We start from the raw sequence: 18255 nt of genomic DNA, 5'->3' as shown, positions 1-18255 counted from the left end.
AAGTGACTTGCCTAGTATCACACAGCTAGGAGGTGTCTGAGGCTGGATCTGAACTCAGGTTTTCCTGACTCCAGATTCAGCAATCTTGGCAAAAACAAATCTATTCTTCCCAGAAGAAAGTGAATTACCTTCTTTGGTTAAGTAACCTTCCTTTTGTTAACTGTTGAATAACCTCTCGAGCGTATTATTTTGTTCCAAAACGAGCCCTTTATACATAAAGAACATGAGGCTCTTTATTAGAGGATACTCTATAGCTTATTAATGTAGGATGGAAAGGGGATCAGAGTAGAGGTAAAGCATTATTACAAGAAGCATGAGATAAAGGGTCTGGGTTTTGTTTTCCTGGTTATTCCTGAGACCAGGGTAATTTAATGGTGAGATCGCCCATCTCTCTCTGGTAGACCTGATTGAATCTGGTATTCTGCTCAGGTGAGAAGTGTTCCTTCCAGTTTCCTGTTTCACCTAAAGGGAGAAAAGGATATAAAATGCTTGGATAAGTAAAGCCTTCTCCCTGGGAAAGTCCATTGACTTTCCCACCCTAGGGAACCCTCCTTACCTTTCCTCATAAACTTTCCCACACTGTGATCAAATATCTCCGGAGGGATAAGAGTATAGTTGAGCAGATCATTTTGACTCATGAAGGAAAAACTACAGTAATGCAGAATGTTTTGAAGATCTTTGGGTTCCAGCTGTTCGCCCAGGAAGTTGGCCAGGTTCTGGATAGTCTGGGAAGGTTCCTTGGAAACAGGACACAGGAATGAGGCTGAGGCACCCTAGAACCCTCACATCCCATACTCCCCCTAGGGAGGCAGTTCTGAAATCTCTACTGTTCCTGAGGAAGAAGTGGGGAGAAATCACGCTGGGGGGACCCTGGGGACAAGCTTGGCAAACAGAGACCAGGGCTGGAGATGGGGGAACAGGCGCTTCCTCCCTATTCCAACTGGCATCCATGCATCTGTTTATGAGTTTGTGTATACATGTGTATGCATGTGGGTGTGTCTGAGAGAAAGGTGATTATGTTTGTGAAGTGAGTTTTTTGTGATTTTGGTGATTGTGTGGATATGTGTGCCTTTGTGAATATGTGTGGTTGTATGTGTTTATGCTTGTGTGTCGTGTGTGTATAATGCATGTGCAATGTGTGTTTGAGAGCTGTGATTTGTGTGTATAATATGCATCTGTGTTTGGGGCAATGTGTGTGTGTTTGTGATTGTATGTGTTCTTGTCAGGATGCCGGCGTGTGTCTGTGGCTTCATGATCCTATTAACTTTACTCTCCAGCCTCCCAGCACCACTTATTTGTTTTCCCAGGAGTTCTGAGTATCCGGGAAGATCCTGGGGGACTGGAAGCTAGCACAGAAGGCTCTTTTCTGGGGGGAAAAGCTGATGGCCCAAGCTGGGGACTCCATGCACCCCACATCTCCAATTATGGCATCACCAAAACCAGGAGTAGCCTTGGCCATGGAAAAGGACCCCCGAGAAGGCTATGTGAAGGGGCTGCAGGATCCCCCCTGAAGACTGAGCTCAGGGACATTTGGGAAAATGTTGTCTACCTGGGACAGCTCCTCGTAAGTGATCAGAAAGAAATTCAGTTCTTGCTGAACAGATAACCAGTCCTTTATGTGGTCAAACCAGGAACCATAGAACACTAGGGGAGAGAAGGCAGAGAGAGGGTCAAGGAGATGCTCCCAAGCCAAGGCCAGCAGCCCCTCCAGGCTGATCAGGGAAGCTGCCCAGCTCACACCCAGGGATATCTATTTGTTTTTGACCCAAAGGAAGAACACATATTATTTGATCTTTCTGAAATCAGCAGCAGAGATTTCAGGCCTTAGTAAACTTTCCAGTGGCTTGCCATTATTAGAATTTGCCTGATTTGTTAATAATAATAATAATAATAATAATAATTGTAAAAAAAGTTGTGTGGAAAACCACCCTGTCTCTGAAGGGAGGAGGGCCTGGTCTGCTATTCACCACCAGGGTAACTTTTTAAAAAATCCCTGCTCCTCAATTTCCTCATCTGTAAAATGAAGGGTAGAGAGAGGAAGAAGCATTTATAGATGCTTACTGTGTGCCAAGAGCTATGTCAACTATTTACAAAAATTATCTCATTCGATCCTTATAATAATCTAAAAGGTGACTGCTGTCACCATCCACTTTTTACAGATGAAGAATCCTTGGCAAGTAGAAGGTGACTTGTTCAAGGTCATACAGCCCCCAACCTTGTCTGAAGAAGACTTCTCTTTGAAGTTTTTTAGTGATGGAGAATTTGCTTCCTCTGAGAGAGCTAAGTCCTCAACACCAGAATGAGTCCTTTCTACTTTTAGATAGCTCTGATTAGTGGGATTAGACATTAGAGCAGACATTGTAAATATTTTTTGCATGCCTTCATATGTTTAAGGGTTATTATATTTCATATGTATAATGGGTATCATATTTCTTGTCTTCTGAATAAATGGGAAGGAGAATGAAGGGAGGGAGAGAAATTGGAACTGAAAATTAAAATTAGAGATGAGCCAGACATAAGAAATGGGATTGCTCTCAAAATGTAGATCACACCCTGGATCCCCAGATAATAACCTTTGCCCTCCAAGAAGTGGTCAAAGAAATCTTCAAAGGAATCGAATTCTGGCATAAACTTTGCCAATTTGTGGAAGTGATAGTAGGAGACCAGGACATCCTTTGGATTCCGTGCCATATACACCACCTAAGGAAAAATCAAATGAAGAATGGGTGAGAGCAATCCTGCACTAGGAACTGTTGCCTAACCAAGTTCCTTGAGGATACCTCTCTATCCTCACTTAACTTTTCTTCCTTTTCTATCCTACTTTCTGTACTCATACGGAATCACAGAATTCAAGATTTAAACTGAGTGAACCGTACAGACCATCTGTTCATAGGATTAAAAGATAAAGAAAGGTTAGAAGATACCTTAAGAATATTTCATAGAAACTGAATTCTAGAGAAGGGAATGATAGTGCTCTAACTGGGCTAGGTCAGATGAGACTTTGTTTCAGGGCATTGAACTATAAAGGGTGATGACATACTAGTACTATTTTGACATGCAGAAACAAGTGAATCTAGTAAGAATGATTCTTCCTCTCTGCCCCCCATCAACATTTTTAATGGATGGCAATGGAATGGCAAAAAAATAACAAAACAAAACAAAACACAAGAAAGTCTACAGCCTTCTGAAGTTCCATTTCCAGTGCCTAGTTTCAGCATTTGAGGTAACACTGATAGGAAATCTCCCAGCTGCTATAATTATTGTTTTTGTCTTGCCTACAGCTGCCCATGGCCTTGGAGCACAGGGCCCTGTCATAGTAGAGAGTTCAAGGGGCCAGAGCTGCTGGAGGGAAAGAACAAAGTGATTTTTTCCCAACAAAAGGAGTTTGCATTGTAGATGGGACAGAGAGGGAGGTGCCCATCTACAAAGAGGCAGGCAGGTCAAACCCCAGCAGTTTTTCCTGAGAGTTATTAATATCTACCTCCCTTCTCCATGAACCTTAAGGAGTCAAGCTAAGGAGTCATTCTCCCATTTCTTGCCTCTCCTGGTGTCTTTAGCCTGGTAGATTTTAAAGTCTCCCCCCACCCCAGATTTAGATTTTTTAAAAAGTCTATCCAATATCAAAGCTGTTGAAGGACCCTAGGATAGCAGAGTGATAAGGCTAGGGTTTACTAGCACTTAAATCAAGTGATTCCTTTGGTCAGAAAGACTCCCAAAGTCAATTGGAAATAGACTAGAAAGAACTAATAATACAGCCAAAATGGCTATTTCCTCTTCTACTCCACCTCTACCCCCCAAAAGGCTCTGAGAAGTCAGTCTGTGACAAAGGGGCCACATGTGCAATGTGTGAGAGCTGTGATTTGTGTATATAATATGCCTATCTGTGTTTGGGGCAATGTGTGTTTGGTCTTAGCTGATATGGAAGCATTTGGATATTAGTGCAGTTATTGCTGACAGCATGACCCCCTTCAGGACTGGAAAAAGCCTGAACTACTCTTCCCTTCAGTGTCGGAGGGTTTGGAAATTATTCACTAAGTGGACCTTTCCATCATCCTCTGCAGTGAAAAGGGGGATCTGGAATTTTTTCATCTGTTTCTCTGAAATTGTAATGGTTCCTTGAGCACTGTCCCAATCACACTCTCATGCAAGCATAGTATGGTCAGGCACCTCGGTTAAGTTTAGTGGTGGAAGTTCATGGGTAGGAGGCATTTGGGACTGAAGCTGTTGAACTGTGCTTTTGTTCCTTTGAAGAAGTAAATATAGCATGTGTTGATTTATATTCAAACTCCATAGTTCTTTTTCTGGATGTGGATGGCAATTTTGGTCCAAAGTCTATTGGGATTGCTTTGAATCACTGAGCCACTGAAAAGAATCAAGTTTTTAATAGTTGATCATTGCACATTCTTGCTGCTATTGTGTCCCATGTATTTCTGGTTCTGTTTGTTTCCCTCAGCATCAGTTCATGTAAATCTTTCCAGGCCTTTCTAAAATCAGCTTGTTCATCATTTTTTATAGAACAATAATATTCCATTATTTTCATATACCAGAATGTATTCAGCCATTCCCCAACTGATGGGCAGCCTGAATAATTCTTTATAAAATAGGAAACTACCGAATGTTCTCTGTGCAATTCTTTCCAAAAGTGACAGTATCAAGATGAGCTGGTTCCCTTTGGGTCCCTCCTGCATCAGCAGCTTCCTCAGCAGCAGCTTGAGGGAATTCTGGGTTCTTCATTCATGGAGACTGTGTCCTGGGATCTCTTTCTCCATCTCATGAAAATTCATGTTTATGTTCTGAAGTCTGAAGTATTTCCACTCCTCTGCCTCACAACTACATTTGGACTCCTTCTTGACGTTTGCCTTATGGCAGACATACCTTGATAGGTATACCTTATGAGGGTGCCCCAGGTGACAGTTTTGGGAAGTGGATTATCCAAGACCATGTTGATAATAAGCAGCGGAGCTTATACTGGAACTTCTGATACTAAACCCAGAGATTTTTTCCCTCAAACTCTTCATTTTGAAGTAAGGGAAATTGGGACTTGGGCAAACTTTTTCCAAGATTCGAAAGGAGGAACCAGGAAAGCTTCCTGAAGACGGTGTAATTTGAGGTTTCTTCTTACTCTCTTACCATCCGGATCCCAATCTCATCAGTCCACAGAAACTGCTCTCTCCAAAGTTACTGATATCTTAGTTACCAAATCTAATGGTCTTTTTACAATCCTCTTTGTCCTTGATCTCTCTGTCAATTACTCTCTCCTCCATGATGCTCTTCTTTTTAGATTTTTGGGCCATCTCTCTTGCCTACATATCCTTTGCTGGCTCTTCCTTCAGGTAATGTTCTCTTCTTTTTACCTTTTTCTGCTTCTCCTGAATTCTATATTTGGAGGTCAGATTTTTTGTTTAGCTCTGGTCTTTTCATCAGAAATAAATGGAATTCACCTGTTTCATTGAATGTCCATCTTTTTCCCTGAAAGAAAATGCTCAGTTCATCGGGATAGTTTATTCTTGGCTGCATTCCAAATTCCTTTGCCTTTCAGACTATCATATTCCAGACTCTTCAATTTTTAAGATGGAAGTTGTTAGATCCTGAGTAATCCTTATTGGTTTTTTGAATTGTTTTTTTTTCTGGCTGCTTGTAATATTTTTTCCTTGGTCTGATAGTTCTGAAATTTAACCATGATATTCTGTGGAATTTTAATTTTGGGGTCTCTTTCAGGAGGTTATTGGTGAATTCTTTCAATGGATATTTTGCCTTCTGATTCTATGACAAAAGGGCAGTTCTCTAGTGTCTAGGCTCTTTTTTTCATCATGGTTTTCAGGAAGTCCAATAATCCTTAGATTTTCTCTCTTAGATCTATTTTTCCAGGTCAGTTGTTTTCCCAAGTAGGTATTTTACATTTTTTTCTATTTTTTCATTTTTTTTTTTAGTTTGCTTTATTGATTGTTCAGTTTTGGTTTATAGTGAATTATTTTCGTGATTTACTTTTTTTTTTTTTGTATTTGTCCAATTTAATTTTTAAATGAGTTGTTTTTTCTATGGATTTTTTTTTCATTTCACAAATTCTGTTTTTCAGGCAGTTGTTTTCTTTTTCCACTTTATCAAATCTATTTTTAAATGAGTTATATGCTTTTTCCATTTCACTAAGTCTATTTTGTAGTGAATTTTCTTCAGATAATTTCTGTGTTGCCTTTCCCAAACCCTCTTGTGAAGTTTTCATTTCCTTTCCCCATTTTTCTTCTAGCTCTCTTTCAAGACCCTTTTAAATTTCTTCTAAAAGAGCCTTGTGTGATGAAGACCAATTTATATCACCCTTTGGTGCTTCATCTAGATACAATCTGCTTTTAGTATCCTTAGGGTTTGAATCTGTTCTTCTCTTTCACTATTAAAAACTATCTATAGTCAGAGTTCTTTTTGCTTTTTTAATCATGTTTTAAAAAAGTTGAGATCTGCTTTTAGGGCAAGAGAGATTGTCCAAGCTTCTCTACAAGCAGCAGCGGCTGTACTGAGTCCCTGCTGACTCACTCCCGGGGTTGGATGGGTGTGGCCAGATCCCTTGAGACTCTGGCCCTTTGGTATACACTCTTTACCTTTTGTGTTTGTGTTGGATGTTTTATAACTTCTCTGCTTATCTACTGGCTTGCCACCAGGGAAGAGTAGCCAACACTGTGATACAGTCCTCCCCGTAGATTCTCTAGTGTGTGGAGCCTGCACAGCCCTGGGGACTGAGCTACCTGCACTCTGTGTCTGTGCTCAGACTGCTTGCACTTGGCCCACCTCCCTCCATGCCCAATTGAAACAGACTTTTTCTGATGACCTTTGAAATTATTTTCTGCTGATAATTTGTTATACTCCCAAAATTTGTGGATTCTGCCTGTTCAGACCTAATTCAGAATCTGGATTTGGTATATAGTGTGAGGGTCATAGGAGAAGATCAGAAAGAAACATGTGTCCTCTCTGCTATCTTGGCTCCACCACCCTCCAGGTAATGTTCTCTAAGAGGTGTTGGATTTTCTTCTCTTCTCCCTCCACACTAATTCACTTGAGGATCTTATCAGCTGGATGAATTTAGTTACCATCTCTGTGCTGATGGTTTTCAAATCTACTCTTCCTACCCTAGTCTCTCTGCTCTCCAATCTTTCATCTTTAATTGCTTTTCATACTTCTTGAATTGGATGTTGAGTATACACCTTAAACACAGTATGTCCAATACAAAATTCATTTATATTTTCTCCTAAATCCTCCCCCACCCTCCAACATCATCCTCCCATCCCTCAGGTTCATAACCCAGCAGTCATTCTGGATTTCTACTATCTCTAATCCCCCACATGCAAGCTGTTACCAAGATCTATTTGTTTCACCTTTGCAATATCTTTCCCAAATTCTTCTTCTTTCCCCTGACACCCTCACCTTGGTGCATGTCCTTGTCTATCCACTATGCTACCCTTGAGATTCTGTTCTGAAACACAGTTTTTTCAAAGAACCCTAAATCTAGGCCTGGATCAGGCTTGAGAGGCCATCTAGTTCAATTGCTTCATTTTACAGATTAAGAAACTGAGGCCCAGACAAAATAACTTGTCCAAATAATTGCCATAAGTGTCAGAACCCAGGAGAAAGATTTTGAATCCAGGTTTTCTTGTCTCTTTTCATAGGACTAGGTGAACCAACATCCATCCACCCATTTATCTATCCTTTATTTCCTCTTCTTCCTCCCCCTTCTCTATCCACATAGGGAATCATATCCTGACCTGTGCATACTCTGCCCAAAGGAATATAAATTTTGATCACTGAAACTTTGGAAGATATCTTGGAGTTTACAGGCCAGATTTTTCTTTTTTCTCTTCCCTTCTTGTTTATTCTATTATTTAAAAAAAACATGTTTTAAACCCAAATCACTCTGGTCCTCCTGACTGGCCAATAATAGGTCTTAGCCTGAGTCTTCTTTGATTATTGTTTGGGTTTTGATAGCTTGGAGTGAGTATAAATCATAACTGTTTTTGTTTTGGCCAGAAACCTGAGGGTTTCCTTCCCAAATCAATATTTTTTGGACTAGATAAAAGAGGCCATTTTAGGCTTCATTTCTTACCTCAATCACTGAATGAATGTTGCCTCAGACAAATTGAGATCTATTAAAGACCTTACCTTACAAAGACCAAAGTCTCCCACTGCATCTAGAGCCATCTCCAGTCATCCTGATCTATATATTGTCACTGGTCCCAGATGATTCCAGAGGAGAGAGTAATGTCATTTTGAATGAAGGACAGAAACAGCTGAACCAAGAACTCATGCCCTGGTTACTTGATTGTGACAAAGTGGATTTAATAAGTGATCAGCCTTTTAAGCCTCATGTAGTGTTCCTCTATTTTGAAAGTATTTTGCTCCCTATGATTCCTGAAGCCAAGCAAAATGATTCATACAAAGGACTAGAACACTAAATCGGAAACTGCAGTATCGATGTTTTTTTGGTTTTTTGGCAAGGAAAATATTGTATTTCTGAAATTCACTTCCTTCTGCTGACTGCTGGCTTTGGTCCTGAAAATCACCTGGAGTCTTTCTCAGTCAATTGAAGAATCAGTTTCAGAATAGAAAGGGATCATAGGGGTCACTGAATACCAACTTCTCATTTTGCAGGTGGAGTAAGAGGGGGACAGAAAAGCTAACTGTCCACGATCATGCAGTGTCAAAGATGACATTTGAATCTAGGTCTTCCAATTTCCAATATATGTATTATATGTATATATATATAATTTTATGTGTATATATAAATATTATATATATTTTATTCCAAACTTATATATGAATATATACATATGAAGATACATGAACATATATGTATTATAAGTATATATTTTCTATATGTTACATATATGAGTATTATGTATATATTTTTTTCTGAATTTAATAAACATCAAACAAATGGGAATTTCCTCATATACAGCATAACAGAAAAAAGTGGATTAATATAAAACTTCAGTTCTCTGTTTTCCTTTCTAAATTTATAATACACTTTCAAAGCTGTCCAATTTTTTCCTGCTTCCTTTTAGCTTTCTTTCTGTTCATTTCTCTGCTTTTTAAAAAAGATGCTTCAGTGGATCTCTTTTCTTTCTTTTGCTTTTCTTTTTCCTGTTTTTTTCTCTATTTTCTCTCACCCTCCTACCTATCAGTTTTGCTTTGGGTTCCCCCCCTTTGTCCTCCTCCCTCCCCTCCCGCCCCGGGGGAAAATACAAAGTCATTGAGATCTATTCACTTACTCGAGTTTTGGTATTCTTCAAGTTATGGATCAGTAATCTGGCATGGAAGTGAGTGGTGAGAAGGCGTACTTTGGATGCCTTCATATCATTCAAGTAATTCAATAAATATATTTGCTCAATCCAAGGGGCACGTTGCCAAGTAGGTAGGTTTTGGGCATGCTGGGGGTTCTCTTTATTGAAGATGAGGCTCAGGATTTGCTGCATCCAGTTTGTACCTAGAAGAAAAAGAAAGGGTAATGGTTTTGGAAGCCAAGGGTATGGATTGGAGGGGGGCATATGAAAATAAGAATTCCAGGTCCCCCCATTTTTCATTTCTTAAGACTTAATAATTACTGTCTCCACAGCTTGTCTCCCAAGTTCAATTTTCTACCTCTACCTGATAGAATAGGATCTATCAAAGAGCAAATCCTTCCCTTTATTCCCAGAAGGAGTTAAACCGGGGTCCTCTCCATTTAAAATATCCTTTCCAATCATTAAATCAGTCAAATAGGATTGTCTATAATATACTTGTGGGAAGAAATATATTGATTCCTAGAGATGTGTAATCTAGGGAAGGGGATAAAGATATGATTTATCCTTTATTCGGAATGTTAATCTAAAACTGGATAGTTGAATATCTTGATTTTTTTTCTTTGGATTCCTATATAACTTGAAATTTTCTTGGAGCAGAAACAGTCGAAGGGCATGAGGTAACATTGTTATTTGGACATCTCCTTGTCTAAATCAGAAATAACTTGGAATTAGATTAATCTTCAATTAAGTAATCTAATAAGATTAATCTTCAATTAAAATTGTTTCTGGCAGATTGGTGCCTTAACATAGAGTGCAGCATTGGCTTTTTTCCTTTAACAGTAGGAAGGAGGATGATGGAAAATTATAAGCAGTATCATTTTGTGAAGCAGAGAGAAGCAGGGAAGAGTAAAACCACTTGAAAGAAAAGTTTGGCAAGATAGCTAACAAGTGGTCCCACAGGCATTTAAGAATGAGAAGGGAAGAAGAATTACAAATAAAACAAAAATGGAGATTTGCAAAAATTCACTACTTTTGGTTATTTTCAAAACTGTCTGACTCTTTGTGACCTCATTTGAGGTCTTTTTTGAAAAGATACTGAAGACATTTGCTGTTCTCCCATTCATTTTACAGAAGAAGAAACTGAGGCAAACAGGCTTACGTGATTTGCCCAGGGTCACATAGCTATTAAGTGTCTGAGGCTGGATTTGAACTCAGGGAGAGGAACCTTCCTGATTTCAGGTCTGACATTCTATCACTATACTACCAAAGATAATGAACCACCCCATATGACATCAGAGTTCTAGATGTAACTACAAGAAAGGTAAAAATGACATTAAAAGAAAGAAATACAAGAAAAACAGTTGGATTGGGCCAAGTATATATGGAGAGCTATGCTAAAAGGGCCACAACCGTGAGGACACTGAGAGATTGATATACAAAGTGTTTCAAAGAAGGAGGAATGTCAAAGACATGAGAAAAATCTCAGATCTTATTAATAATGAAGGGGGAAAAATAAACATTTATATAATACTGATCATGTGTCAGGAATTGTGCAAAGTGCTTTCTCTCAATTGATCCTCACAACAACCTTGTTATTATTCCCACTTTACAGTTGAGGAAACTGAGGCAAAGAGAGCTTGTGACTTGCCCAGAATTATATAGCTAATCAGTTTCTGAGGCTGGGTTTGAACTGAGATTCTCTTGACCCCAGGCTCAGCACTCTAGCCACTTAATATCTAAAAAAATGTGACAGAAAAAACATCATATAGCAGCCTATGTGCTTGCTCTCCCATTTGTACACAATCTTTATGAGAATCAGTCATCTATGAATCCAGAGTATTCTTGGTGAAAGTATTAGCAAGAAGCAAGCAGGCTTCTAATTCATATTCAACAATGGACCGCATCTTCAGCTTCTCACAATTAACTGAATGAGGGAGAGAATATGAGATGCCATTGTGCTTCTTGTTTGATTAGGAAAAAACCATTTGGTTCAGTAGAACAAAACACTGGCCCGAAGACTCTTTTACAACAAAATTATTTGCATTCACTTATCAAATTCATTCAAGATTCCTAGGAACAAAGGACAAAAGAAATGACCCTATTCAATTATGCTCTATTAATAAGCATTGGCTTTTTTACTTTATTTTGCTTGTTTTGTTTTGTTTTGTTCTTTGGTCTGTGTTTTCTTTACAACATGTCAAATATACAAATATGTTTTGCATGACTGCACATGTATAGCCTATATCAAATTGCTTGTTTTCTCCACGAGGGAAGAGAAGAGAGAGGGAGAGAATTCTCTGGGAATGGGTAATAACTAAAATTCTTGGCCTCCAATGAACTATTGCCAAAATTTCTTGTCAATTCCCCACAGTTTGGCAATCTGGAGGGAAGTGGCTTGGAATCCAACTTAACTCTGACTCATCAAAATGGAAAAAAATACCCCAGCTAACTGAAACAATTGTTAACTTGTGGAATGACTTTTAGTTATCATATAAGAATTTAGACCCAGAAGACCTAGTAAGAATAATCTGCCAAATTCAAAATGGAAAATTCAGAGGGCCAGAAAACAAACAGTGGGCATTGAGCAGGTATATGATTGAAGCATTTGGGATGGGAGGGGCACCAAAAAGGAAAAACAAAGGCATGGAAGGGAGGTGTGAAAGTTAGCCAAAGCCAAGGAGTGTTTCTTCATTTTGCTGGGGGCAAGTTCTGCCACCTGCATCTTTTACCTGATTTGGGGAAGGTGACCAAGAGGACATCTGTGTCTTGGAACTGGAAGTTGACAGCAGCACGCAGGGTCTCTTGGGTGTGCAAGTTTCCTGGAAAGGAGAGGCCTTCAAAGACTTCAATAACTTTCAATCTGTCCATGATAGTATCTCTTCTGCAGGGAAAGGGAAACCCAACATAAATGTTAGGGAAATTATCTGAAAGGATTCACCACTTGGGGTAGATCTTTAAGACTGGCAATCCTAGTTCTCTAAGTCCCTAAAAAGAAAATGAGAGTCCAAAGATTGGGTGTGGGGGGTTAACTAAATGTATTCCTCAGCCTGCCTAGCATAGTTTCACTTTCTATTTGCTCCTAAAACTTATTTAAATTTTTCTTCAAGAATTAGCTGTAAAATCTTACATACTCCTTGATCTGGCAATTTTGCTAGTGAGTCAGAGATCAAAGGAAAAGAAAAATCACTCATATGCACAAAAATGTTTATAGCATCTTTTGTTTGTGGTGCCAGAGAATTAGAAACCAAGGAGGAGCCAATTAAATGAGGAATGGATAAATAACTTGTGGTAAGGATTGTAATGGAATACTGTTGTAAGAATTGATGAAGAACATGATATCAGAAGATCCTGGGAAGATTTATATGAACTGATGTTTTTAAGAAAATGCTGTTAAAACTGGCTCAAATTTATAAAAAATCAAGCCATTCTCCAATTGATAAATGGTCAAAGGATATGAACAGACAATTTTCAGATGATGAAATTGAAACTATTACCACTCACATGAAAGAGTGTTCCAAATCACTATTGATCAAAGAAATGCAAATTAAGACAACTCTGAGATATCACTACACACCTGTCAGATTGGCTAAGATGACAGGAAAAAATAATGATGAGTGTTGGAGGGGATGCAGGAAAACGGGGACACTGATGCATTGTTGGTGGAGTTGTGAACAAATCCAACCATTCTGGAGAGCAATCTGGAATTATGCCCAAAAAGTTATCAAACTGTGCATACCCTTTGATCCAGCAGTGTTTCTATTGGGCTTATATCCCAAAGAAATGCTAAAGAAGGGAAAGGGACCTGTGTGTGCCAAAATGTTTGTAGCAGCCCTGTTTGTAGTGGCTAGAAACTGGAAAATGAATGGATGCCCATCAATTGGAGAATGGCTGGGTAAACTGTGGTATATGAATGTTACGGAATATTATTGCTCTGTAAGGAATGACCAGCAGGATGAATACAGAGAGGCTTGGAGAGACCTACATGGACTGATGCTAAGTGAGATGAGCAGAACCAGGAGATCATTATACACTTCGACAACGATATTGTATGAGGATGTATTCTGATGGAAGTGGATTTCTATGACAAAGAGACCTAACTGAGTTTCAATGGATAAATGATGGACAGAGACAGCTACACCCAGAGAAGGAACACTGGGAAACGAATGTGAACTATTTGCATTTTTGATTTTCTTCCCGAGTTATTTTTACCTTCTGAATCCAATTCTCCCTGTGCAACAGGAGAACTGTTCGATTCTGCAAATATGTATTGTATCTAGGATATACTGCAACATATTTAGCATATATAGGACTGCTTGCCATCTTGGGGGGGGTGGAGGGAGGGAGGGGGAAAAAACGAAACATAAGCGAGTGCAAGGGATAATGTTGTAAAAAATTATCCTGGCATGGATTCTGTCAATACAAAGTTATTATTAAATAAAATAAAATTTAAATTAAAAAAAAATTTAAAAATTAAAAAAAAGATAATGCTGTTAAGCATATTATATACAGTAACAGCAATATTGTAAACTGTGAAAGAACTTGGCTATTCTTATCAATACAATGATTCATGACAATATATAACAAAAATCATATATTATACCCAAGCTGGATTTGTACCAAGAATGCAGGGCTAAATTAATATTAGGAAAACTATAAGCATAACTGAGCATCTCTATGGAAAGTGACAAAAATTAAATGATCAACTCCAAACATGTTGAAAAAGCTCGTATTTAATTAAAAATATTAAAAAGCATCAGAATAAATGAAGCTTTTTTTTTTCCTGAGGCAATTGGGGTTAAGTGACTTGCCCAGAGTCACACAGCTAAGAAGTGTTAAGTGTCTGAGGTCAAATTTGCACTCAGGTCCTCGTAACTTCAGAGCTGATATTCTTTCCACTGAGCCACCTAGCTGCCGCTCTAGTATAGTATTAAATAATAATGGTGATAATGAGCATCCTTGCTTCAACCTTGATCTTATTGAAAAGGCTACTACTTTATCCCTATTCTATATAGTATTTCTTCTGATTTTATATAGTTATCATTTTATCATTTTAAGATATCACTTATCATTTTAAGAAAAACTTCATTTGGGGCAGCTAGGTGGTGCAGTGGATAGAGCACCAGCTCTGAAATCAGGAGGACCTGAGTGCAATTCTGGTCTCAGTCACTTAACCCTTCTTAGCTGTGTGACCATGGGCAAGTCACTTAACCCCAACTGCCCCAGGGTGGGGGAAAATAATGTACTAGAAAATGCTAACTATAAAGCAATAAGACAAGAAATTGAAGGAATAAGCAAGGAAATAAGGAAACAAAATTATTACTTTTTGTGGCTTTATGATGCTTTATTTGGAGAATCTTGGAGAGCTAACTAAAAAACTAGTTGAAAAATTAACAACTTTAATAAAGTTCCAGAATATAAAATAAAACAATGCAAATCATCAGCATTAATATACACACACCTTCATGTACACACACACCATACATATGATATACATAATAATATGTCTGTCTATCTATGCCAACAAAACCCAAAAGAAGCAAGAGAAAGAGAAATTCCATTAAAAATAACTGCAAACAGTGCTTGGGAGTCTATGTGCCAAGACACAGGACCCCATGAACACAATTACAAGACATTATTCATACAAGTAAAGACATCTAATTAACTAAAGAACTTTTTATTGCTTATAGGAAGTATTTTGTTATTTTAAAATGACAATACCACTTAAGTTAACTTACTTATTCAGTTTCATGCCAAACTACCAAAGAATTATTTTATAGAGATAGGAAAAAATAATAACAAAATTCATTTGGAGAAACAAAAGATCATAGATATCAAGAAAACCAATGGAAAAAAAAAGTGATGGAAGGAATTCTAGGAGTACTAGATCTCAATCTATACTACATAGCCATAATCATCAAAACAACTTGGTACCGGATAAGAATTAGAGAGGTTCATCAGTGAAATAAATAGATTAGGTATACCATATACAGAAACAAATGAACACAGTTACCTAGTATTTGATAAACTCAACGATCCTAGCTATTGAGGCAAGAACTTAAAATTTTGCAACTATTGTTGGGAAATCTGGAAAGAAATCAGGAAGAAATTACATATGTACCAACATTCAGTTCTCTATAAATCATTCTGAAGAACAATTTGGAACTGTTTCCAAAGGACACAAATAAAATTGCGCAAACATTTTGATCCGGCAATATAGCTAGTGGGTCTATACTACAAGGAGATCAGAGAAAAAGGAAAAAGACACATATATACAAAAATATTTATGCTGGTTCTTTTTATGGTAGTAAAGAATTGAAAACTGAGGAGATATCTTTCAATAAGGGGATGGCTGAACAAGTAATAACAAACAACAATAATAACTAACAATTATACAGTACTTATCATATGCCTGGCACTGTGCTGTTTCATAATTACTCAGAGTATATGAATATAATGTAATAAGATTATGCTATAAGAAAGGATAGAAGATATGGTTTCAGAACATCCTAGTAGGATTTATATGAACTTATGTAAAGTGAGCAGAGCCAGAACAATGTATACATTAATAGCAATATTGTAAAGATAATCAATTGTGAAATGCATATTAACTCAGATTGATAAAATGATTTACCACAACTTTTCCAAAGGATTCATGATGAGTAATGCTATTCACCTCTAGAGAGAGAACTGATGGACTCAAGAGTGAAGATTGAAGCCTATATTTTTCATTTTTTAATTTTTCTTGCTTTTTTTTAACATGGCAAATGTGGAAATATTTTGCATCCTATGTATATATCCTATGTATAATGTGTATAACTGTTTTGCTTTTGTAATAAGTTGAGAAGGGAGAAAATTTGGAATGGAAAATCAGAATAAAAAGAACTTTAAAAAAAGACAAATTCAAATCTCCAAACACTTACTAGCTGTGTGACCTTATGCACATCACTTCAACTAATCAGACTTGACCAGACCTTCCCATCTATATAATCGAGATAATAATAATTTCTACTCTACAGGGTAATTGTGAAACTCAAATGAAATAATGAATATAATGTGTTTTACAAATAAACTATAAAGCATTATACAAATGAGTTATTAACTACTTATGGATTGATTATTATGATTATTAGAAGAGTAAGGGATTCTTATTTCCACATAAATAACTATATATGTATGGCAGATTTCTTTTCTACCATTAGACACAAACATATACATTTACATATATGCACATATATTCATACAGCATATACACATGTATATGTATCTATACACACATAATATGTAAAATTATTCTATAAGTACATCTCTGTATCTATAAATAACATTCTCTGGATGCAGTAGCATGTTTCTTCATATATTCTTTATTTTTAATTTGTGCATTTGTAATAGTCAAAATTACTTAGTTGCTCAAAGTCATTTCTGAAACAGTATTGCTGTTATTATATACAATGTTCTCTTGGTTCTGCTCATTTTGTTTTTCATTATTTCATGTAAGACTTTATATGCCTTTATAAGATCAATGAACTCATCATTTCTTACATCACAACCATATATCATAACTTTTCCAGTCATTCCCAACTGATAAAGATCCCTGAAATGTCCATATCTTCCACCACAAAAAGAGCCGCTATGAACATCCCATTCTCATTCAAATTTATAATTACTATTTGTATTTCCATCTTATTTTTACTATTTCCTTTTTCAGCCTCTCTTTTTACTCTATCCCTGTTACTTTATCTTTCCCTTCATCTTCCCACCCTCCACTTCAACCGTTCCTCCAAGGGTCCCTTCATTTACTCCCCATTCCCCAGTTTCAATCCACACATCCCTCCCAAAGTCCCTTCCCTCTCTGTTCCTGAGTTTTCTCACCTTTCTACAAGTTCAGAAGACTTCTACATCTTTCAAGATGTACAAGTTATTACTTATTCAACCCAGATTACCAAATCCTTACCCCACCTGCTTCCTCTGTATTAGCTCTTCCTTTCATGAACGATTTTTATAATATAATTACTCCCTTTGCCTTTTCCTACCCAATTTTGCTTTTTTAGAATCACTCCGGCATAGACAACTCAGCCCCAACCTTTCTTTCAAACTACCTTGGTAATGATGACAATTTTAAGAATACTGATAACATTTTCATATATATAATAAATAAGCAGTTTGAGCTTAATGAATGACAGATTTCGTCTTTAATATTTTCCTTATATTTCTTTTGAATTTTTTATATGGAATTTGCTCTTGAGTTCTGATCTTTCAGTATGTCAAATATCCATAACTCTTTTGTTCTTTATCTTTTTCTCTCCTCTAAAGCCCCAACTTGCCTCAGCCTTGGTACCTCTGGCTCCCTTCTTCAGTTAGCATTCTCTTTGAATTTAATCCCATAGCTCCTTCCCTTTCCTCTCCTCCTTCACCAGTCTTCTCCATGCAGGATGTGATCAAATCCTCAGCCCACTTCTATTCCTCACACTCTTACCTTTTCTACCTTCTTTTCTGGATGAAGAAGTTTGGCAAGCGTAGTCCTGCTTGGAGACTGGGGAATTTCTGGTGGTTTTTCCCAGAGCCAGCTAGGACTCAATCCTTCTCCTTAAGCATCAGAGGTGAGGAGGAAGAGGGGAAGAAACAGGAAGAGAATCTTGAGCTCACTTGGCCAGTGCAGATAGAAAGGACTTTCCTCCAGTTCCAATAGCCTGAACTCTGTGTCTTAAGATAAGAAACCCAAAGTTGCTTCTTATAGAAGCTGACCTTGGGTTAATCTGGTGCAAAGATATGTTTCAGTAGAAAGTGTTCAAAGTTGCTGGAGGAATTCCCCGCCTACTTCAGTTTTTGCCAGACTAAGCAATTGGTCAGGAAAGGCAGAGGCGGTCTGAAATCCTACACTGCTTTTCTGAAAGATTGAAAACACGAAAACTTAAGGATCTTTAACATCAAGATGTGAACTATGGTTAGAAACTCATTCATAGGAAATGAAGGCCCTTCAGGGCTGTCCCTAATT

At 37.6% G+C, this 18255-nt stretch overlaps 1 protein-coding gene across 2 annotated transcripts; it reads right to left on the bottom strand.

The window, feature by feature from the left end:
- Positions 1 to 207: 207 nt before the first annotated feature.
- LOC127547773 (sulfotransferase 2A1-like) lies at positions 208 to 18020 on the bottom strand. 2 transcript variants are annotated; one of them, XM_051974760.1, is made up of 7 exons: positions 17737 to 18020; positions 11993 to 12144; positions 9252 to 9466; positions 2574 to 2700; positions 1550 to 1644; positions 557 to 737; positions 208 to 462 (listed from the first exon to the last, which is right to left on the bottom strand). In XM_051974760.1, the coding sequence occupies exons 2-7, from the start codon at positions 12129 to 12131 to the stop codon at positions 347 to 349; spliced, it is 873 nt and encodes a 290-aa protein (XP_051830720.1). In that variant the 5' UTR covers positions 12132 to 12144; positions 17737 to 18020; the 3' UTR covers positions 208 to 346. The 2 variants fall into 2 exon arrangements, with proteins under 2 accessions (XP_051830720.1, XP_051830721.1); XM_051974761.1 differs by lacking the exon at positions 17737 to 18020 and adding an exon at positions 15274 to 15349.
- Positions 18021 to 18255: the final 235 nt, after the last annotated feature.

The sequence above is a fragment of the Antechinus flavipes genome, chromosome 2, assembly GCF_016432865.1.
Source record: "Antechinus flavipes isolate AdamAnt ecotype Samford, QLD, Australia chromosome 2, AdamAnt_v2, whole genome shotgun sequence".
In the NCBI taxonomy this organism is placed as follows: domain Eukaryota; kingdom Metazoa; phylum Chordata; class Mammalia; order Dasyuromorphia; family Dasyuridae; genus Antechinus; species Antechinus flavipes.
The sequence above is the reverse complement of the archived record's forward strand: the minus strand, read 5'-3'. Positions and strand labels throughout refer to the sequence as shown.